Source organism: Strongylocentrotus purpuratus, unplaced genomic scaffold (assembly GCF_000002235.5).
Source record: "Strongylocentrotus purpuratus isolate Spur 01 unplaced genomic scaffold, Spur_5.0 spur5_scaffold_21, whole genome shotgun sequence".
NCBI classification, from domain to species: domain Eukaryota; kingdom Metazoa; phylum Echinodermata; class Echinoidea; order Camarodonta; family Strongylocentrotidae; genus Strongylocentrotus; species Strongylocentrotus purpuratus.
Window position 1 is genome coordinate 12,639,878 of NW_022145607.1, and position 19,024 is coordinate 12,658,901.

General features: G+C 34.4%; 1 protein-coding gene across 1 annotated transcript in view; it reads left to right on the forward strand.

The window, feature by feature from the left end:
* Positions 1 to 17,922, forward strand: part of LOC590679 (cation-independent mannose-6-phosphate receptor) — a 61,093-nt gene extending 43,171 nt beyond the window's left edge. Inside the window, exons 37-44 of the mRNA XM_030994953.1 lie at positions 108 to 179; positions 6,520 to 6,603; positions 7,761 to 7,972; positions 8,550 to 8,656; positions 11,101 to 11,186; positions 12,568 to 12,708; positions 15,477 to 15,552; positions 16,230 to 17,922. Coding sequence (XP_030850813.1) covers positions 108 to 179; positions 6,520 to 6,603; positions 7,761 to 7,972; positions 8,550 to 8,656; positions 11,101 to 11,186; positions 12,568 to 12,708; positions 15,477 to 15,552; positions 16,230 to 16,373 — 922 coding nt within the window. The 3' untranslated portion in view covers positions 16,374 to 17,922. The remainder of the gene's footprint in view (positions 1 to 107; positions 180 to 6,519; positions 6,604 to 7,760; positions 7,973 to 8,549; positions 8,657 to 11,100; positions 11,187 to 12,567; positions 12,709 to 15,476; positions 15,553 to 16,229) is intronic.
* Positions 17,923 to 19,024: the final 1,102 nt, after the last annotated feature.

The window sequence follows — 19,024 nt, forward strand, 5'->3', positions numbered from 1 at the left end:
GTTTTTTGCATACCACTTGTGACATACAGTGTATATGAATGATGATGCAGCCTGAAACATATATATATATATATATATTTTGGTGTGTTTTTAATGCTTTCCTACAGGACTGAGCTCATTGATAACAAGTGCCAATTCCAGTTTCTATGGGAGTCTAAGGTAGCCTGCAAGGAACAAAGGTACGATACTTTTTACATCTCCCTCCTCCTTCATTGCTGTCTTTTGGTAGTTTTTCATTGTTTTTATGCCTCCGCCACCGAAGGTGGTGCCGGAGGCATCATCTTTTCGGGTTGTCCGTCCGTGCGTCCGTACGTCCGTCCCATTTGACCGTTATCACAATATCTCAAGAACCATTTAAGATTTAAACTTAAGACTCGGGAATAGTATTTATCACCATAGGAAGACGATCTGATTAGATTTTGGAGTACGTAGGTTAAAGGTCACAGGTCACAGAGGTCAACTTATGAAATTCCTTGTATTGAGTTTGTTAGCGCGATATCTCAAGAACCATTTGAGATTTAAACTTCAAACTTAAGGATAGTATGTATCACCATAGGAAGACGATCTGATTACATTTTGGAGCACGTATGTCAAAGGTCAAGGGTCACAGAGGTCAACTTATGAAATTCCATACATTCAAATTCAATTCAAATTCAAAATTTATTCATGTTTCCAACAAAACATTACAAATCAATTATAAGCATTTAAAACAAATTTAAGAAATACATGTTGGAAACAGAGGGGTCCACTAAAAAGCAATGCTTGTACAAGTGTGGACACCTCAAATGAAACTTAGGAATAATGAGTAATTAAATTATCTAATATGTAACTACAAAAGGAACTATAAAATAGGGGAAATAAAAAGGGGAATGCCAACAGAGACGAGAAAGGGACAAAACAATACTTTACACGACAAAGATAGAAGAACACGGTCATAATACAAAGAGTAGACAATGAAAAAAAGAAGTGAGAGATCGAGGGTACAGAAAATAATACTAAAAGATGAGCTGCATGTGGGGTTGAGAAGAAGATAAGGAAAGAGAAAGGAAAAAGAAAAAAGAAAAAGAAAAAAGAAGTGCGCGTTAGAAATGAAATAAGCATGAGAAGGAACAATATAATATATCAAATTACATCTTGAGTCAGTGAGCGGAGAATGATCGTATATTAAGCAAAAAGCAATGACGGCATATAATTCAATGAGGTGTATATGATTTTAATAAAAACAACTTCAATTTTTTCTTAAAAGTATTAATCGATGGAGCATTTTTTATTTCACCACTTAATGAATTCCAAAACTTTGGACCTTCATATATAAATGTTTTTTGAGCTGAGAGGGTCCGCAAGAGAGGTAAATGGAAATCATCTGAATGTCTTGTTGGGTAATTATGAACTGAGCTATTTTTAAAAAACATTTCTTGAAAAACAGATGGCAACATATTATTATTATAATTATACATAAATTGACCAAGTTGGAAAAAATATAAGTCTTTTACCTTAAGTATTTTATTATTAAAGAATAGAGCGTCTGTATGGGAGCGAAAGGGGGAATTACAAATAATACGAATAATCTTCTTTTGTAATAAAAACACTTTATCTAATAACGTTTGATGAGTGTTACCCCAGACTAAGAGACCGTAGTTCAAGTATGGGAGTATCATAGAACTATAAAGCATAATTAAGGAATTAAGAGGAAGACATGTCTTTACTTTGTAAATAATACCAATATTTCGAGAAATAATTTTACAAATATTGTCGATGTGATTTCTCCAAGAAAGCTTTTGGTCAACCGTAACACCCAAAAATGTATTAAATGAAACACACTCCAATGGAGTATTTTCAAAAACTATGTTTGCTGGCAATGAATTTATAGATTTACTAAATAACGTATACTTCGTTTTCTGGATATTCAAAGATAATTTGTTCGCTCTAATCCACGATAAAATATTACGCATTTCAATATTAATAATTTCAACTAATCTATGAGGGTCTTTGTGAGAAAAAAATAAATTTGTGTCATCAGCAAAGAGTACGAAAGACAAAATATCAGATGATCGACAAAAGTCATTAATATATAGAATAAATAAGAGCGGGCCTAAAATGCTACCTTGTGGAACACCGCAATTTATTTTACGAAAATCTGAGGAGTTGTCATTTAAAAAAACATATTGCTCTCTATCCGAAAGATAGCTCCTGAACCACTCCAAGGCCTTCCCACGTACACCATAATGTGAAAGTTTATAAAGTAAAATATCGTGGTTAATCGTGTCGAAGGCCTTGGAGAAGTCCAGGAAAATACCAATCATATGGGAAGATTTGTCGATGGAATGAGCTACCTTTTCAATAAAAGACAATAATGCGTGTACAGTATTATGTTTTTCCCTGAAACCAAATTGGAGATTAGAAAAAATATTATGATTTTTTAAAAAACATACTGTCCGAATATAAATTATCTTTTCTAAAATTTTCGAAAAAGAGGATAATAAAGAAATGGGACGATAATTACTAATATCTAATTTATCACCCTTTTTAAACAAAGGAAGGACCTTAGCAACTTTCATTGAAGTGGGTACCTGGCCATATAATAAAGACAAATTAATAATATGGACGAGAGGATCCACAACGGAAGATATAATGCCCTTTAAGATAAAATTGTTTATTTCATCATGGCCTGAACTTTTCTTAGTCTTTAGTTTCGAAACAATATCTAAAACTTCACATCTGTGAGTAGGAACAAAAAATATAGACTTTTGATTGGGCTGGCCCAGAAAATCAACAAAGTGCTTGTTTGATGGAGGAATGTTAACCGCAAGATTTTCACCAATCGATGAAAAATAATTATTAAAAATATTAACTATGTCACTAGGATCCTCAACGATCTCATCATTAAATTAAATTTTGTTTATGTCAGATTTATTTTTAGTAACATTCATTGCCTGTTTAATTATTTTCCAGGTATTTTTCATATCATGTTTGTATAATACCAACATATTTTCAAAATATCTTTTCTTTTCCAAACGAATAATCTTAGTCAAAATATTTTTGTAGGATGTATATTTAACTTTTGATCGTTCAGTGCCCTTTAATTTATATCTATAAAAAAGATTATTTTTCTTATTTATCGAACGTAATATTGATTTAGTGATCCAAGGGAGCCTTGGTGTTTGTTTATAATTATTAGTTTTATCTCTTTGTTTAGGTATGCAAGTATCTAAATGGTTATTCAAAATATCACAAAAATTGACGTAAGAGGAATTCGCATCATCAACACCATAAACAGGAGACCAATCTACATGTTCAAGACTAGAAACGAGGCTAGTTAACTTTGCCTGAGTGACTTTACGTTTAAATAAACGTGGGTCATAATTGTTAATTGATTTAGATAGAGTATAATGTGTTACAATGGGATAATGGTCAGTTAAGTCAGAAAGAACAATATAAGAATCAGGGTGGGAAATTATATTTGAAAAAATATTATCTATTAAGGAGGCAGAGGAGTTTGTTACGCGAGTGGGCTTGGAAATAAGAGGTAAAAAAGAGGCAGAAAATAGAGTCTCAAGAAACTCTTGTGACACATTATTATGTTCATGATCTAATAAATTTATATTAAAGTCCCCCATTAAAAAACAATCTTTATTAATTAACACTGGACTTCTCAATAAGTCAGATAACTGCGGCAAAAATTCTCTTGGGTTTGAGTTGGGGGGTCGATAAATTACTCCAACCATTATATTCTTACCTCCAGGATTCAAAATTTCAATAAAAAGAGTTTCAAAGACATCATTAATTATTGAAATATTATCATGCACAACATAATTAAAAGTTTTAAGCATATATAATGCAACACCACCGCCGACTCTACCTTGCCTGTTTTTAAAGACAAAATCATAATTTTCGATAAAAAATGGTAAATTAGAATCGTGGGATAGCCAAGTCTCTGTCAGTCCAATTAAAGAAAGCTGTATATTGGAAGGGTTATCTAAGAATGATTGCAATTCATCAAAATGTTTATTTAAACTTCGTATGTTGAAATGCAATAAAGATAATGTATCACTATTAAAATCTTTAATAATATCATGAAATTGTGCATTTGTTATATACTTTGAAAAAGAATGTTGTGCTGGATCCTCGAGATCAAAATTCAAATTCAACTCCTGGGATGATGAATTTAATTTTTCAACAACAATTTCATCAAAAGATCCTGGAAGATTAACAAAGGGTTGATTATTAGCTTGATTGGGTCTCAATAAATCAAAAAGGTCATCGTCGCTCACAGACTCAAAAGGTAAATTGTGATCTAAATCAGCCAGATCAGCCATGCGGGGTTCAGAAGCAGTACCTGAAATGGAGAAAGCGCATCAAGTATAAAATAAAATAAGCCATTGGAGGCGCTCTTAGTATGTTGGTGCAGAAGAAAGGAAAAAATAAAAAATAAAAAAATAAAAGCGGAACAAACGTATGCAGCAGGACGATAGATAGAGACAACTGACAAACACAGACACGACAAATCATACAAGGGCACAGTATGAGAATATCTTGGCATGACAAAACAAAAAATTGTTATACGGGCACTGACTAATGATGACGTAAACAAGAGGAAGAAGAAAGAAAAGAAAGAACAAAAAAAAAAAAAAAGAAGCACGTAAAAGGCATTACTCCCTTAAGGAAAAGATATATAATTGGGTACACCATGCATAGGACCAAACAACAGGTTTTCATGAATAAAATGTTTTATTAAAAAAAAAAGAAACAAGGAATTAAATGTACATAATACAAACATACTGACTGAAGCAAGTACCCCAAAGTAGGTGAATTTTTCCAGCACCAAATGTAATTATGATTAGAGTATTGAATGTGACCATAAAATCGTGACAGAGTGTTATCACTCGAAGTAAACAAACAGACACCAATCCTGGGCCCGAATTCACAAAGGAGGCCCGTCGACAAACCCATGTTTATGTGCGTCATAATTATGACGCGTTTCGACGCGTCTTTACAAACCTTGATCTGCAAAAAACGCGTCGAAACAAAAGGAGGCTTGGATTGTCGACAAACCCCCTCTGCGAACTCGGGCCCATATGTTTAGAAAATTGTAGGGGCAAAGACAATTGTGAGCGTATCAGTTTGCAACAATTTGTATGCAAAACATTCGCCCTACGCACATGCAAAACACTACAAACAGGTTGAATGGAAGAATCCGTGCCTAGGAATGTACATAGAAAAAAGTTATACAATAGATATTTATACAATCATAATATAAACGGCTTCAGTTTATCGTCTGTTATTATCTGGAATATATTGACGTACAAGATTCAGTTGTACCCAGCTGACCCCAACCACTTCCCTGCCCGCTATTACAGTGTGAACAATGGAGGTATCAGGTAAAGGCATGTAGTATTCATGTCCTCAAATATTTTTGAAGCAAGCAGTTATAGTTAGTAGCCATTTAGTACGTAAGTGGTTGACATTGGTAGGGAGAGGAATGTCAAGGCTGTAAAATTACTTTGACAATTACATTTTATAGAGCAAGTTTATCGTCTATTATTATCTGGAATATATTGACGTACAAAATTCAGTTGTACCCAGATGACCCCAACCCCTTCGACCTGCTCGCTATTACAGTGTGAACAATGGAGATTGTTATCATAATATCTCAAGAACCACCGGAGATTTAAACTTCAAACTTAATGATAGTGTGTATCATCATAGGAAGACAATCTGATTAGATTTTGGAGTACGTAGGTCAAAGGTCAAGGGTCACAGAGGTCAACTTATGAAATTCCATACATTGAGATCGTTATCGCGATATCTCAAGAACCACTGGAGAATTTTCACTTCAAACTTAATGATAGTATGTATCACCATATCATAATATCTCAAGAACCACTGGAGATTTAAACTTCAAACTTAATGATAGTGTGTATCACCATAGGAAGACAATCTGATTAGATTTTGGAGCACGTAGGTCAAAGGTCAAGGGTCACAGAGGTCAACTTATGAAATTCCATACATTGAGATTGTTATCATGATATCTCAAGAACCACTGGAGATTTAAACTCCAAACTTGTTTAAATTGCTCTATGGCGGAGGCATCATTTTCGACTGCGCGCAGTCAAAATTCCATCTAGTTTTTGTTTTTCTTCCTTCTTCCCAGCCTCTATTTATCCCCTACATGTATTCTTGAGGAGACCGCATACAGCGTGAATGACTCTCTGTGTTACAAATACTAAATACAGTAGCAGGGAATATTTGTCATGATTGAAATGTTTCTATGTAAGAGCAAATAGCTCTTTATTTTTTTTAATCTCAATAAGGCCAAGAATTTGTTTTTTATAACAAATTTTATGAAACAGGGCCCAGGGGGGGTGTTTCACAAAACTTGTCATCAGTGACAAATGACAGTTTTCGTTATAAGCTACTGAAATCCTTGCTTCTGATTGGTTATCAGCAGTCACTGAAAAAAGGCTTTGTGAAACGGGTCCCAGATGTTGACATTGTTTCTTAATATGTTCTTGTATCTAGAGTGCCTGTAACATTAGTAGAAAAGAAGATCACAGACCCTGAGACCAACGTCGTCATGGATTTCACTGAGATCATAGACCACGGGTAAGTAACTCCTCGACCACTACAAGGATATCATTTTGTTAATTTTGAGGATTATAATAATTGTATTTATAAATAACCTGTTCCTGAGGATACCATAGACCTGTTCATGGTTAGCACATGGCTGCAATGACCCCTAATATCCACGGATCCTCAAAACGTGAAGAGGTCCCACTTTGTACATTTTGAAATAATCACTTCTATAGCAATGGAGGTGCCACATGAATAGCCTTTGTTTCCCCCTTTTCAAAGAATACTTCCACCTGTGTATCATGGAGTGCACTGCTTGTGCATGAATGAATAATGATTACATAACTTTCCTGAGCACGTATCCAGTATTTTGTCTCCGTGTATTTCACAATTTGTTCTGCAATGACCTTTAACTGCTCATGCTCAGACTGCAACTGTGAACTGGCTTATTAAGAAGAATTATAGAGGTATGTTTTCAAATGTTTTTGAAGAAGTCATGTGTAGTCCGAAAATGCAGGGAGTTTGTTCCATAAGCGTGGCGTAACAGGTTGAAAGATTTGAAACCAGCCTGTTGAGGGATTTAGGAATGAGCTGATGTAGATAAAAAAGAATATGATGCTCTCTGCTGCTGTAAGAGATGTATTGAGGAACTATGTTTGAGATTGATTTAAAAGTTCAAACAAATATCCAGTATTGAATTTTGGGCAATTTTGTCCAGATTTTGAGGATCTGGTTATAATGATTATGCATGTAGTATCTGGTTTTATATGGAGTGAGATATCATTATACAATGTTTTCAAGATAAACATTGAGAGAAGGTGGCATTGTGATTCCATCCCTGTCATACAAAATGTAATTTGTGATACCAGTTTGTGTAGAGGAGAAGCACCACCTTTACACGTTAAGAACCCACTGCACTATTCGCATAAGAGAAGGGGGAAACCCGGTGTAGTGGTCCACCTGCACACCCCAAATCAGTTATATTGGGAGGAGAGACCTGAGGGTTACAGTGATTCAGTTTGCTTTTCGCCTCCCAGGCACAGGTGACGCCAAATTAATTATAATAATAATAATAAACTTAGTACCACTGCTGAATAAAATCGCACTCCAGATAAAACCTGATATTGCGTGCATAGTTGCACACATGTCAAACAACACATTTTCTTTTATCTTCCTGTTTTCTTTTGAAGAACATGGGAAGCACGAGGTGATAACCGCAAAGAGGTCACAGGAGATCCTTCATCGTACGTCTACTCCATCAACATGAACGACAACCAGGACAATGTCCCGGGCGACGTCAGTCACGTCTGTCAGGACTCTGCCGTCTGCCAGACCAAAGAGTCGGACCAACAGTTCTTTAGGGACGTAGGAACAAGATCCAGCAGGAAGTTCTTCATAGAAGGTAAGTCTTAGACCAAAGTAGACTAGGATTCTTGATCTAAATCATTTGAGGATAATTGCAGAATTTTTGAATGTTTAGTATTGGCTAGCAAATATAGTCTCCTAGGAACATAAGACTACATTGGTTTAAAAGCAAGGATGTTAATTTTGTGTATTTATAGTATTTAGAGCTTTGAAATGAAAAGTACATAGCTCAAGTTTTCCTTTCACAAATTCATCATTAACCAGTAAACCATAATGAAGTGTGTCTTCCTTCAGATTTTTAAATTTTTAAACTTATACAATATATCTTCTCAAAGATTCTTGAACCAATGCAGATCACACTAGATTAAATTGATGCATTACTTTTCGCATGTATCTAATGACTGTCAGCTTATGAACGTGTCTTAATCAACCTAGATTACTGGAAAGGGTAATTTGCATGCAATTACTCAGAAGATCATGATGTTTTATTGTAGATAAATGATGGATGTTGACATGGATTTGATGTCACAAAACACAATACTCGTTGAAAGAGAAAATGAATTTTAAAGACAGCAGTATTTTAAAAAATTCTTCCAATGTTTTTTTGATGTTAGATGAATTAGTGGAGATGGAAGTCACCAAACCTAAGAGCTGTGGAAAAGATAATACAGAAGATGTGGTCACAACAGTCATATTCCAGTGTGAAACAGACTCCAAAAATGTAAGTTACACATGTATGCTCAACCCTCTCTTCCTAATTTCAGGTGTTATGGTCTAGTGGATAAGTCACCAGACTAGTAGAATTACAAGGTACTGGGTTCAAATCCCAGCCCCGCTCTAACATCCATCGTCAAGACATTAATGTACATTTGCCACTCTCCACCCAGATAAGGTAAATGGGTACCTGATATGCTTGAGTGCTAGTTACTTTGGGGGCTCTGTTGTAACCTGGGTAATGATTTCTAAGAGTCACGAGCATCACAGCATTACACATATGAGCACTATACTGTGCTTATCAAAAAAAGTTTTTCCCAACTTCGGAAGCTTAAAATTAAAAAGTCATAATTAATGTGTAATTGAAATCTATTTCATGGTAAAGAGTAACTTGTTTTCTGTCTAATGATGCCCTATTCAGAGATTTGGGGTATATTTTGTTATGTCTATGCACTGTATAAGAAGCTTATATTATTAGTAGTATTATTATTAATTTTATTATTATTGTCGCCGACCTCGTCCTTGTCATCATTATTATTATCGTTATTATTGATCTTATGTTACTGTATTGAGTAGAAAATTGAATTAGTTGAATCGTGCATAGTATCATAGTCACTCCGCTAGAGTGACTACAAACCAACCAAAACGTCACAAATCCTGGCCATTTGGAATGATGTACTCTGATTTGGGGTCTTTCGACGGTCTCCTGTCTTGTTTCTCTGTGTGACTGGCATAAATTTGTCTCAAAAATGCTGTAAGAAGCGTACTATACAGCGTGTGGCAAAATGATTTATTGTAAACTCTTCCCTCCTGCCCACTCTTGTATTTCCTTTGTTTTTGAAAGTCTCAGTGCATGTAGGGGGAAAATCCCCTGAAGAAAAAGAGAGAGATAAAACATATAAAACAGGAAAAAGGAGAGAGAGAGAGAGAAAGAAAGAGAGAAAGAGAAACAGAGAAACAGATTACAGAAATAAAGACTTGAAAGTTCGACAGAAACTGTGTTAGAGGAGCTTGTTGGATTTGAGAAGATTGAAAAGGATTGAAACCAAAGATCAATAATGAATATTAGTTTCTAGCTTTGACAAGCGAAGTGCAATGTATCACACGAGTTTGCATATTTTTTAACTGAAAGTCTGTTTTGAGTTCCCATCTATCATGTCCATCACAATTTTATTGGCAAAATTTTGCCATCTTTCTCAGGAAAAGAATACATCATAGCTGATGAAAATCTCGTTTATCAGCTAAATAATTGATAAATGCTCACAGAGTTCATTCCTCCCATTAGATTTCTGCAGTATATTAAATTACAAAAATCAATCTAACCAAATAGAGTAGGCATGTACATTGTACATGATTTAAATATACCTGGGGAGTGTTTCACAAAGACAAAGTCGACTTTATGTTGGAGTTAACTATGGCTGGCTGTTCATGCCTCTGTTTGCTTTCAACATTTACTGGCATTGGTCTCTCAAGGGACGTACAATTCATGGTCATTTATCTACAGAATTTACATTTTTTGATAATTCATTATCGAAGGAAAAGATATTACATAAAGATCATAATGGTGAGAGCAAACAGTGGCATGAACAGCCTGCCATTGTTAAGTCCAACTTAAAGTTGATCTTAATATTTGTGAAACACTCCCCTGTACTTTGATTAGTAGTGTTGATGATAATTACATTAAAGGGATCGTTTAACAATGTTAAATCTGAGATACATGGTCCTACATGTTACCAGTGTCTGTGATATGGTGTAATATTGAGGCCCTAAAAAGATCGCGCTTCAAAAATGATCAAGAAGTGCCTCAAAAAAGTAAAAATCTTTGAGTGACCGGTTTTACCATACTCGTTTTTCCCCATAGACTGTAGTGTTATGAAAACCGTTCGGTGAACAGTTTGCAAAATTTGTAATTCCAATCATTAATATCTTGATAAACAGACAGGCGAACGGCTTGTAAAAGTCATGGAGTTCCAGACTGACCTAAAGGTTTATAATTATCATTGCAGCATGAGCTAAATCAAGGATTATTTCTAAAGGATCTAAGACAAAGTTACCGGATCCCTTTAAATGTGGTCACTTGAAAGTATATATATTTTTTCTTTGCATTCTTTGTTTATAGAGAGAGAGATAGAAAACCAAAACCATCTTTTAAAGAAAACCTGTTAATGTGTCTCCCTTTATTTTGTGTATGTCATTTAATTACAGAAAATGTATTTTGTTAACTAAAATAGTTTTGTACATACATGTAGTTTTCATGGGCATGCTTCATTCACTATTCTATTTCTCTGGATAATTGTCATCAATTTTATTTGTTAATGTTTAATTTTCATAGACAGTATTGTGTCTTGGTCCTGAAAACAATACCACGAATACAATACCCCTCCATAACATTCTTGGTACGTGCTGCTACTTCTTATCTATTTGTTATTTTCTGCTTGCTTTTTTTTACAGGGCAACCCTGAGTTTTACTACGAATCTAGTAATTGCCAATATTACTTCTTATGGTTGACGTCTGTTGTGTGTACAGAAGGAAAAATGTAAGTATATGTTAAAGGGCAAACCAACCAGAACTCAGCTTATCTTTTACAATGTCAGTCTTGTGAACCATCAGAACGTTTTGTCTGCCTTTTGGGCTGTTTACCTCATTGGTCTCATAGCCCGTAGCCATTCCCTGGTATATTTTATCTTCACTACTACTACTACTACTACTCCTACTGCTACTACTACTACTACTACTACTACTACTACTACTACTACTACTTCTACTACTACTAATACTACTACTTCTACTACTACTACTACTACTACTACTACTACTACTACTACTACTTCTACTGCTTCTACTACTACTACTACTACTACTACTACTTCTACTACTACTACTACTTCTACTACTACTTCTACTACTACTACTACTTCTTCTACTACTACTACTACTTCTACTACTACTACTACTACTACTACTACTACTCCTACTCCATGAACCATTATCCCTTAGCAGGGGTTGGTTGCCTGAATCCTCCATCTCCACTCTCCTGTGTTCCCTGTTTGAGCTGTTGTCAGATTTAGTTCCCTCATATCTCTTTTAATGTTATCCTTCCAATGAGCTTTCAGCCTTCCTTCCACTGCTCGCATCATAACATCCTTTGCTGGTTTTCCTTCATCTCAATCTCATCTTCCTATTAAACCTTCTCCAGGATATTAGCTGCCTTCAGCTCCTTTCTTACTTCCTCTTCTCTTCTCCTAAGCCTAATGTTACCCCAGGGGGATGTTTCACAAAGATTTTAAGTCAAACTTAACTCTAAGTTGGACTAAGTTAACAATTATGGAAAGCCGTTAGCATCATTGAAAATATTTTGTAAAAATTATTTAAAAAGGCATAAAATGTAGATTCAAATCATTCATATTTTCTATTTTCTCGGGAGATTTCATGTTCTTGATGTGGAGTTCATGAAACGTCTAAAATACTTGAATTTTGCTTTTGAATGTATTTCATTATAAGGCTACAATGGCTCTCCATAATATTCAAGTCCAACTTAGAGTTAAGTTTGACTTAGAATCTTTGTGAAACACCCCCGTTTTCCTTCAAAACACCCTCATTTCTGTCACCTCCAGTGTATTTTCTTCCTTGTTCAAGTCCAAACAGTAGCACTGATTGTATATTACTGTGTTGTCCAACATGACCTTTAGTTTCACAGGCATAGGTTTGTCACTAATGACTCCTGAGATCTACCTTCACAGTACTTTGTCTAAAATGTACAGAACTGAATTAGTACATGTTCTTCAGGTCCCCTATATAGTTATGATTATGTACATGAACCTGTACTTGCATAGTATCCAGAGTGACTTCCATCAATGAAAATAAATTCATCATTTGACTCACTACTTTTATATCTCTTTTTAAATGTTTTATCGCAGAGTAATAGTTCCTGATGATGGCGGAGGCGATGATACAGTGGGCACCTCTAACCACAAGCAAGCTTCAATTATCATCTTGATTTTAATCATCATCATCATTTTATGCAGTCTAGCGATAGTGTTTCATAAAAAAGAAAGAAGGTATGTTGATTAAATGTTTGACTATCATCATTCTACTAAATCATTCTAGTCTGAACTAGGTATTAGATCTAGGAAGAACAGAGCCGTTTAATCAATGGCTCTGAATAAAGGAATCTAGATATGTTCTTGTTAAATAATTATTTCTTTATGTTCATATGTATGTATTGTCATAACAAGAGGACATTAAAGGTATAGATCAGTTCTGGTCATGCGATTGCATTGTGAACGAAACGTTGTGGAATCGATCAGAAAAGGTTGATCATCTAGCATATAAGTATTGGTGTGTACTGCAAGGTTCTGGAATCATCAAAATGGTAAGAAATTTGCCCCAGTCTTGGTGAAGTTACAAGCACTGTACACAGAAAGATGTATATGGGACTACACGATATCTATCCAGTCTAGATAGATATGATAAATTACCAAATATATCGATTAGTAGACGATTTCCCGCAAAATTTTTATCATCACGGATTAGTCAAAACATATTCTTTCACAAGATTGGTAATAAGAATTTTTCGTTTCATTTTTTGAGAGGGGGGTGTTTCCAAAAGTGGTCTATACCTTTAACATATGTACAAGATTTTGTAACAGTATACATGTTTTAAGACAGAAAATAAAGCCGAGCCAAACCAAACTAAACCAAGATCAAAATGATGAAAAACTGTTTTCAGGGGTGTGTGTACAAGATGCATTTTTCCCTAGTAAGCCTTGGGGCTTTGAGGATAAAAAGAGAGATAAAAAGGGGTTTTAGTTAAAGAAATGAGGGATTATTGATAGTTTTCTAAAAGAAAAAGGAAATCGAAGTCTGTCAACCAAACTGATTTAATTTAGATTTATAATGATTATATGATATGATTTAGCTTTGGTTTGCTAACTTTAAAAAAAAAAATTAAAAAAAAAAAAAAATTAGGTATTACATGATCCTGATTTTTTAATTTAATTTGTCTAAATCGAAACTACCAAAAGTAATATGACAAACAACAAGTCAAAACAACTTCAATAATTCTTTTCCACAGCATAAGTAATTTCAATAATTTTACATTTTCTTGTGATTAAAGGTAATACAAAGTTTTGGGAAATTTTGAAAATGGGTGGATAGTGATTCTTTACAATTTTGATGTATTTGGATACCCCTGTGAATGTAATATAAGCAGTAAAAAATTAAGCCCCTAAAACACTTCTGCTTTCGAGAAAAATTGAATATAAAAATTTACCGGTGCTCCCGGTAAATTTTGATATACATTTCAATTAGCGTCTACGGCTGTACGATGGTACATGTAGCTGCGACCATGAAAATCTTAGAATATGTAGTTGTGATATATAATTTCCAAACGGGAATAGCTAATTGGTCGATTTTAGTCAAGAAACATTGTTTTATAGCTTAATTAATGTCTTGACCTTGAGAGGGAGCTATACACATAAAGAGTTTATTATTTACAATTTCATAACTTTAGACTCGATTTCAACCGCGACAATGATCACTGAATATTGTAGGGTCGAATATGCTTCCAATATGTTAATGTGAACCAAATTCATGACCCCATACCAAAACTTTGTGTTACCTTTAATTAATGAGACTTAGCTTGGATATGCTTTCCAAATGCACGAAAAAGAAATTGGATACTATGTAGGATTTTTTTTATTTGAAGTTCCTTTCATGGAGGGGAATAAAATCACTCAAAGCAACAAATTGAAATATATTGACATTTTCCTGCACTTACCGGTATAGAGATTGATTTGCACTTAAAAGCTTTAAAAAAGATGCGTTGTAAAGAAAAAAACTCCTAATGGACTCAGGAAAAAATATGATGACTTCCTGGTAATGGAAGAAGATCAGATAACTAGTGTATTTAATTATGGACATTTCTTAGTTAACCCTATTTTCTATGGCATCTCTATGCATAGAATTCACCATGCATACTGCAGTTGCTCCTCCATGTAACATAAAACCCGTCTTAATTGGAAAATAAAGTCGCGGTGATTTTTCAGTTTCAAGTTTTATTTCTGCATTTTCCATAAACAATAACAAAAACAACAATGAATACATTTTAGCAATATAATGATAAGTAATACAAGTAGTAGTTCACAAATAAATAAATATAAATAATCAATAGTAAAATTAATCGTATTTGAAAAGAAAGAAAAGGGGGAGAATGCAGAAGACCGATATCGTAAGCATGCCGGACGGTCAGATGTCCGGACGATATCGAGGTAAATCTCACCCTAGACGAGCTAGGGTGATAGGAGGGTCATCCGGACGACTTTCTGATAAAGGGCCTATTAAGACGCTCGCGGAATGTTACCCGGGTAAATTACGTCATCGCCATGAACAAATTTATATTTTTTCATGGCGATGAAGTAATTTACCCGTAATTTACATGTCATGTACACGGGGCGCGCCAGCTGATCGCGATGAACAGGTGGCAGTTGTTATGGTAACCTACCCGGGTGAGGTTTTTTGCGGATGGCTGATTAAGACGGTGTCCAAAAGCTCATCACATGTTTTACGATCAGACCCCCCACTGTTTCTCATCCACATATCGCTCGAGTGAGATCGAAAAAATTCTATTAAGACGGGGCTTCAGACAGTAACTTTACTTTACAGTGGAACCTCGGTATGAAGAGCTCAGATATAACGAGGTATCTGTTATAACAAGGTAATTTTGTTGGTCCCAAAGACCTCATTATTACGAGTTTCCACTCTACTTTTACCAATCTTGTTTTTCCAGCTAAGGACAATAAAATATTTGATTCATTTCATTCTGCAGATCTGCTGTTTATTGGAGAGTAAGGAGTTGCTGTCCCGGAGCCTATTCTAAAGTTCCAACTTATTCTTATTCTCAGGTGAGTTCGAGACCTTTACTCATATTTAGGCCCATTTACACAGCCCCAAAACCAGTTTGAAAAACCATTCACACTCCTGGAAAAAACCCATAAACATTGTTGGGGTTGCTCATTCTGTTTTTGGTTTTGGGGGTCAGTAGTATGCATTAAATTCGAAATTTAAAAACTGTTTCCCAACAGTTTTTATAAAACTACAGCATATTGGGTAAAAAGAGTATGGTAAAACCGATCACTCAAAGATTTTTACTTTTTTTGAGGCACATCATGATCATTTTGTTAGGGGTTCAATATTACACCATATCACAGACACAGATAAATAATTAGGGCCATGCATCTCACTTCTGTAAAACTGGAGACATTGTGAAACAATGCCTTTAACATGCAACTACTGATCACCAATTTTATCCACATGCATTTGCCCAAAAACATAGATTATAAATATTTACATCAGAGGAAAATTGTTTTAAATTTTCTAAACTAATGAATCTTTCTATTGAAAACTTCCATAAAATAAATTCCACTCAAAGATAGATTTATGATCAATTCTTTTAAAAAATCTGTCTATAAAAAAAAGAACTGAACATCAATGGTTAATGACAGATTTGTAATTTTGATAGATTATCATCAGAACAATTAAAGTAACAATAGTTTAACATTCTATATGTCTTTGATTGTAGCTTACAAATGGAGATCCGGAAGAGTCAAACGATTCCAGATCTCTGTTTGCTGGCCAAGAAGACGAAGAATTACTAACAGCAACAAGGAGAAATCCCTTTGAATTCCATGATGACAGTGATGATGATATCTTGCCACACGTATAGGACAAAAAGATGATCTTATCTATTAATCGTATAAATTATTTTCTATAAATTTTTGGTGTTAGTGGAATGGAGATGAGGGGTGAGCTGAGAGACATTTGAATGAAGAAAGAAAGGACTTCATGTAGAAAGTGTGCCGATCTTGGTTCTGTTTTGATTACAATTTGTTATCATGCTACGTGAGCCGTGCTGTTTCACGTCATATTGAGGGTGTATTTTTTTATATAAGTTTTCTCTGAGATTCTGCGGGATTTGTGAAAAAGAGAGATTGAGATGAAATATATGATTATCTTGTTTCGCTCAGATATCACTTACTTTTGATGAAATAATGATGATGTATTTAAATGTTATGTAACTGAGATTACAACAAAATGATTGATACATTTTTTGTTAATACTGATTATTTGTAAAGAAATAAGAAAGAAAGTTTACAACTCAGAAAGAGATGAAAAGGAAGGTTTGTGGTTATAGTATTTCAATAGAGATGAATTTATATCATTATATATGCTTACTTTGCCTCTGAATGTCTTAGCAGCTTTCGGATGAATGTATGTATGGGCGTTTTGCATGGTATGTGATGTTGATCACATACAATTTGGAAAAGATTATTTATAACTTTTTGTAACATTCTTTCATGTTGCTAAATAATGTTGATTACACAAGATGTGTAAATATTGCTTTGAATGTTTCTGTAATGATTATGATGTCATACAATTTGAGAAGTTTGTGCAATCAAATATATAAATGTACCAGTATTTAGATTTGAGCTCATCTTGAGGTCTGCAAGTTTCAAAAAAACATTCTTACAGAGTCTTACGAAAATCTAACTAATTTTGCAGGACAGCGAATGAATGATATATACATGTACAACATAGTTGGATGACCACCTCTCTATAAATGCCGCCTGTCTATAGCGGCCATGCGTTTTGTATCCCTCAAGCGAGAAATGTGTGTTTCAGAACCTGTCTAGAAAGGCCCTTGGGTGGCCTAATAATAGACAGGTTTGACTGTAATAATCAGCAAAGAAAAGCAAGTGATCTAAACCAGTATATAACTTGCGGCTGCGTACAGAACGCTGATCTTTGAATATCATTTCCTGTAAGTTTTTATTTGTTGATATTTTGCCGGTCTTTGCAAGTCATCCGCATTTACCGCTTGATAAATGTATTATACATGTAGTTCTCAAATTAATGCAAAGCAGTTTCTCTCAAAATGCAATCACCACAACTCAACTTTAATGATAGTAGCAGCATATGATATCCACTGTGATTGGTAAGGCGATGCATAATCATGAGATTATAATCAAAATTATGATTATTCTTTTCTTCTCTCATTTTGTGTCCAGCTCAAATGGTGATAACTCTAATACAGGATATTAGATAAATCCTTTACAGCAGCATGTTAACTGCAATTTTTATTGAAACTGTTATTACTTCTATGCCATTGAGTTCAGAAACAATAAGGGAGTTTACAGATAGCACATGGTACAAATGACCCTAAATATCCACAGATCTTTTACACGTGGAGAAGTTCCACTTTGAGCATCTTAGAATGATAACTGCCAAAGTCCTAAGTGTGCCTCATGAATACCTTTTGTTTGACCTCTTGAAAAGAATACTTCCACCTGCGTATCATAGAATGTACCGTTGGTGCATAATAATGTTACATAACTTTCATGAGCGCATATCCAGTATTCATCTCTGTGGGTTTTACCATTTTTGTACAAATGACCTTTATCTGCCCGTGTGCAGATTGTATCTGTAAACTCCCTTATCATGATAAATAAACTTCTTTTTTTTAAAAAAGATTCTACTTGTTTATTACGATTTTGGCATGATTTATCTTCTAACGAATTGCACAATGCATGTCTTTCTCTCTCTCTCTCTGTGTCAGGAAGAAGAAGGAAAAAAAATGGATTCTTAAACCCAACAGTTTGATATTTGAATTCTATATTTAGAAGGATTGGGGGTTTAAAGATGTGATTCAGTAGTTTATTGTACTGTAGAAAATTTTTTTTAGGACATCTTTTATTAGCTCGTTATCCAAGTGATAAGTGTTAATAAGAGATAAGGATGAAAGGAGTTTGCACAATTACAAGCGTACTCTGTATTAGACTGAAGAGATTGATTCAGACTGTTGATGATTTCATGTGCTTTGCTTTTACACAACTCTGTTGATGTTAATGTATTCTCTGGTATATCTATCTTATATTTTTCCTTCATAAATGGATTGTAAACTTCTTGGCAGCTGCTCTGAAATTGTTTCAATAATATTCACTGAATGTTACAGCTGCTGAATCACTTATGATGCTGTATACATTTACAGTGTATGTGGAAGATTTTTGAATGATTTTGTTTCATCTTTTTCTTGGGGCAGTTGGTAATTAATCTCTTTGAAAATGTGTAGTAAAGTGATAAAACATTTGGAATGTGTGCATAAATGCAAAATAGAGCACTTCTAAATTCATGGAATCATTTCTACCTTGCCCTTGAAGCTTCAATGGGTCTGTCAATATGCTGTTCTAATTTTATTTGATTGTGAACATTAATGCATGGCGATTAAAACAATGGAGATACTCATCAAAATAAGCCACTTTGGAGATAGCGCCTGTACCAATGACCCTCAAATATTCACAGATCTATTACACGTGGAGA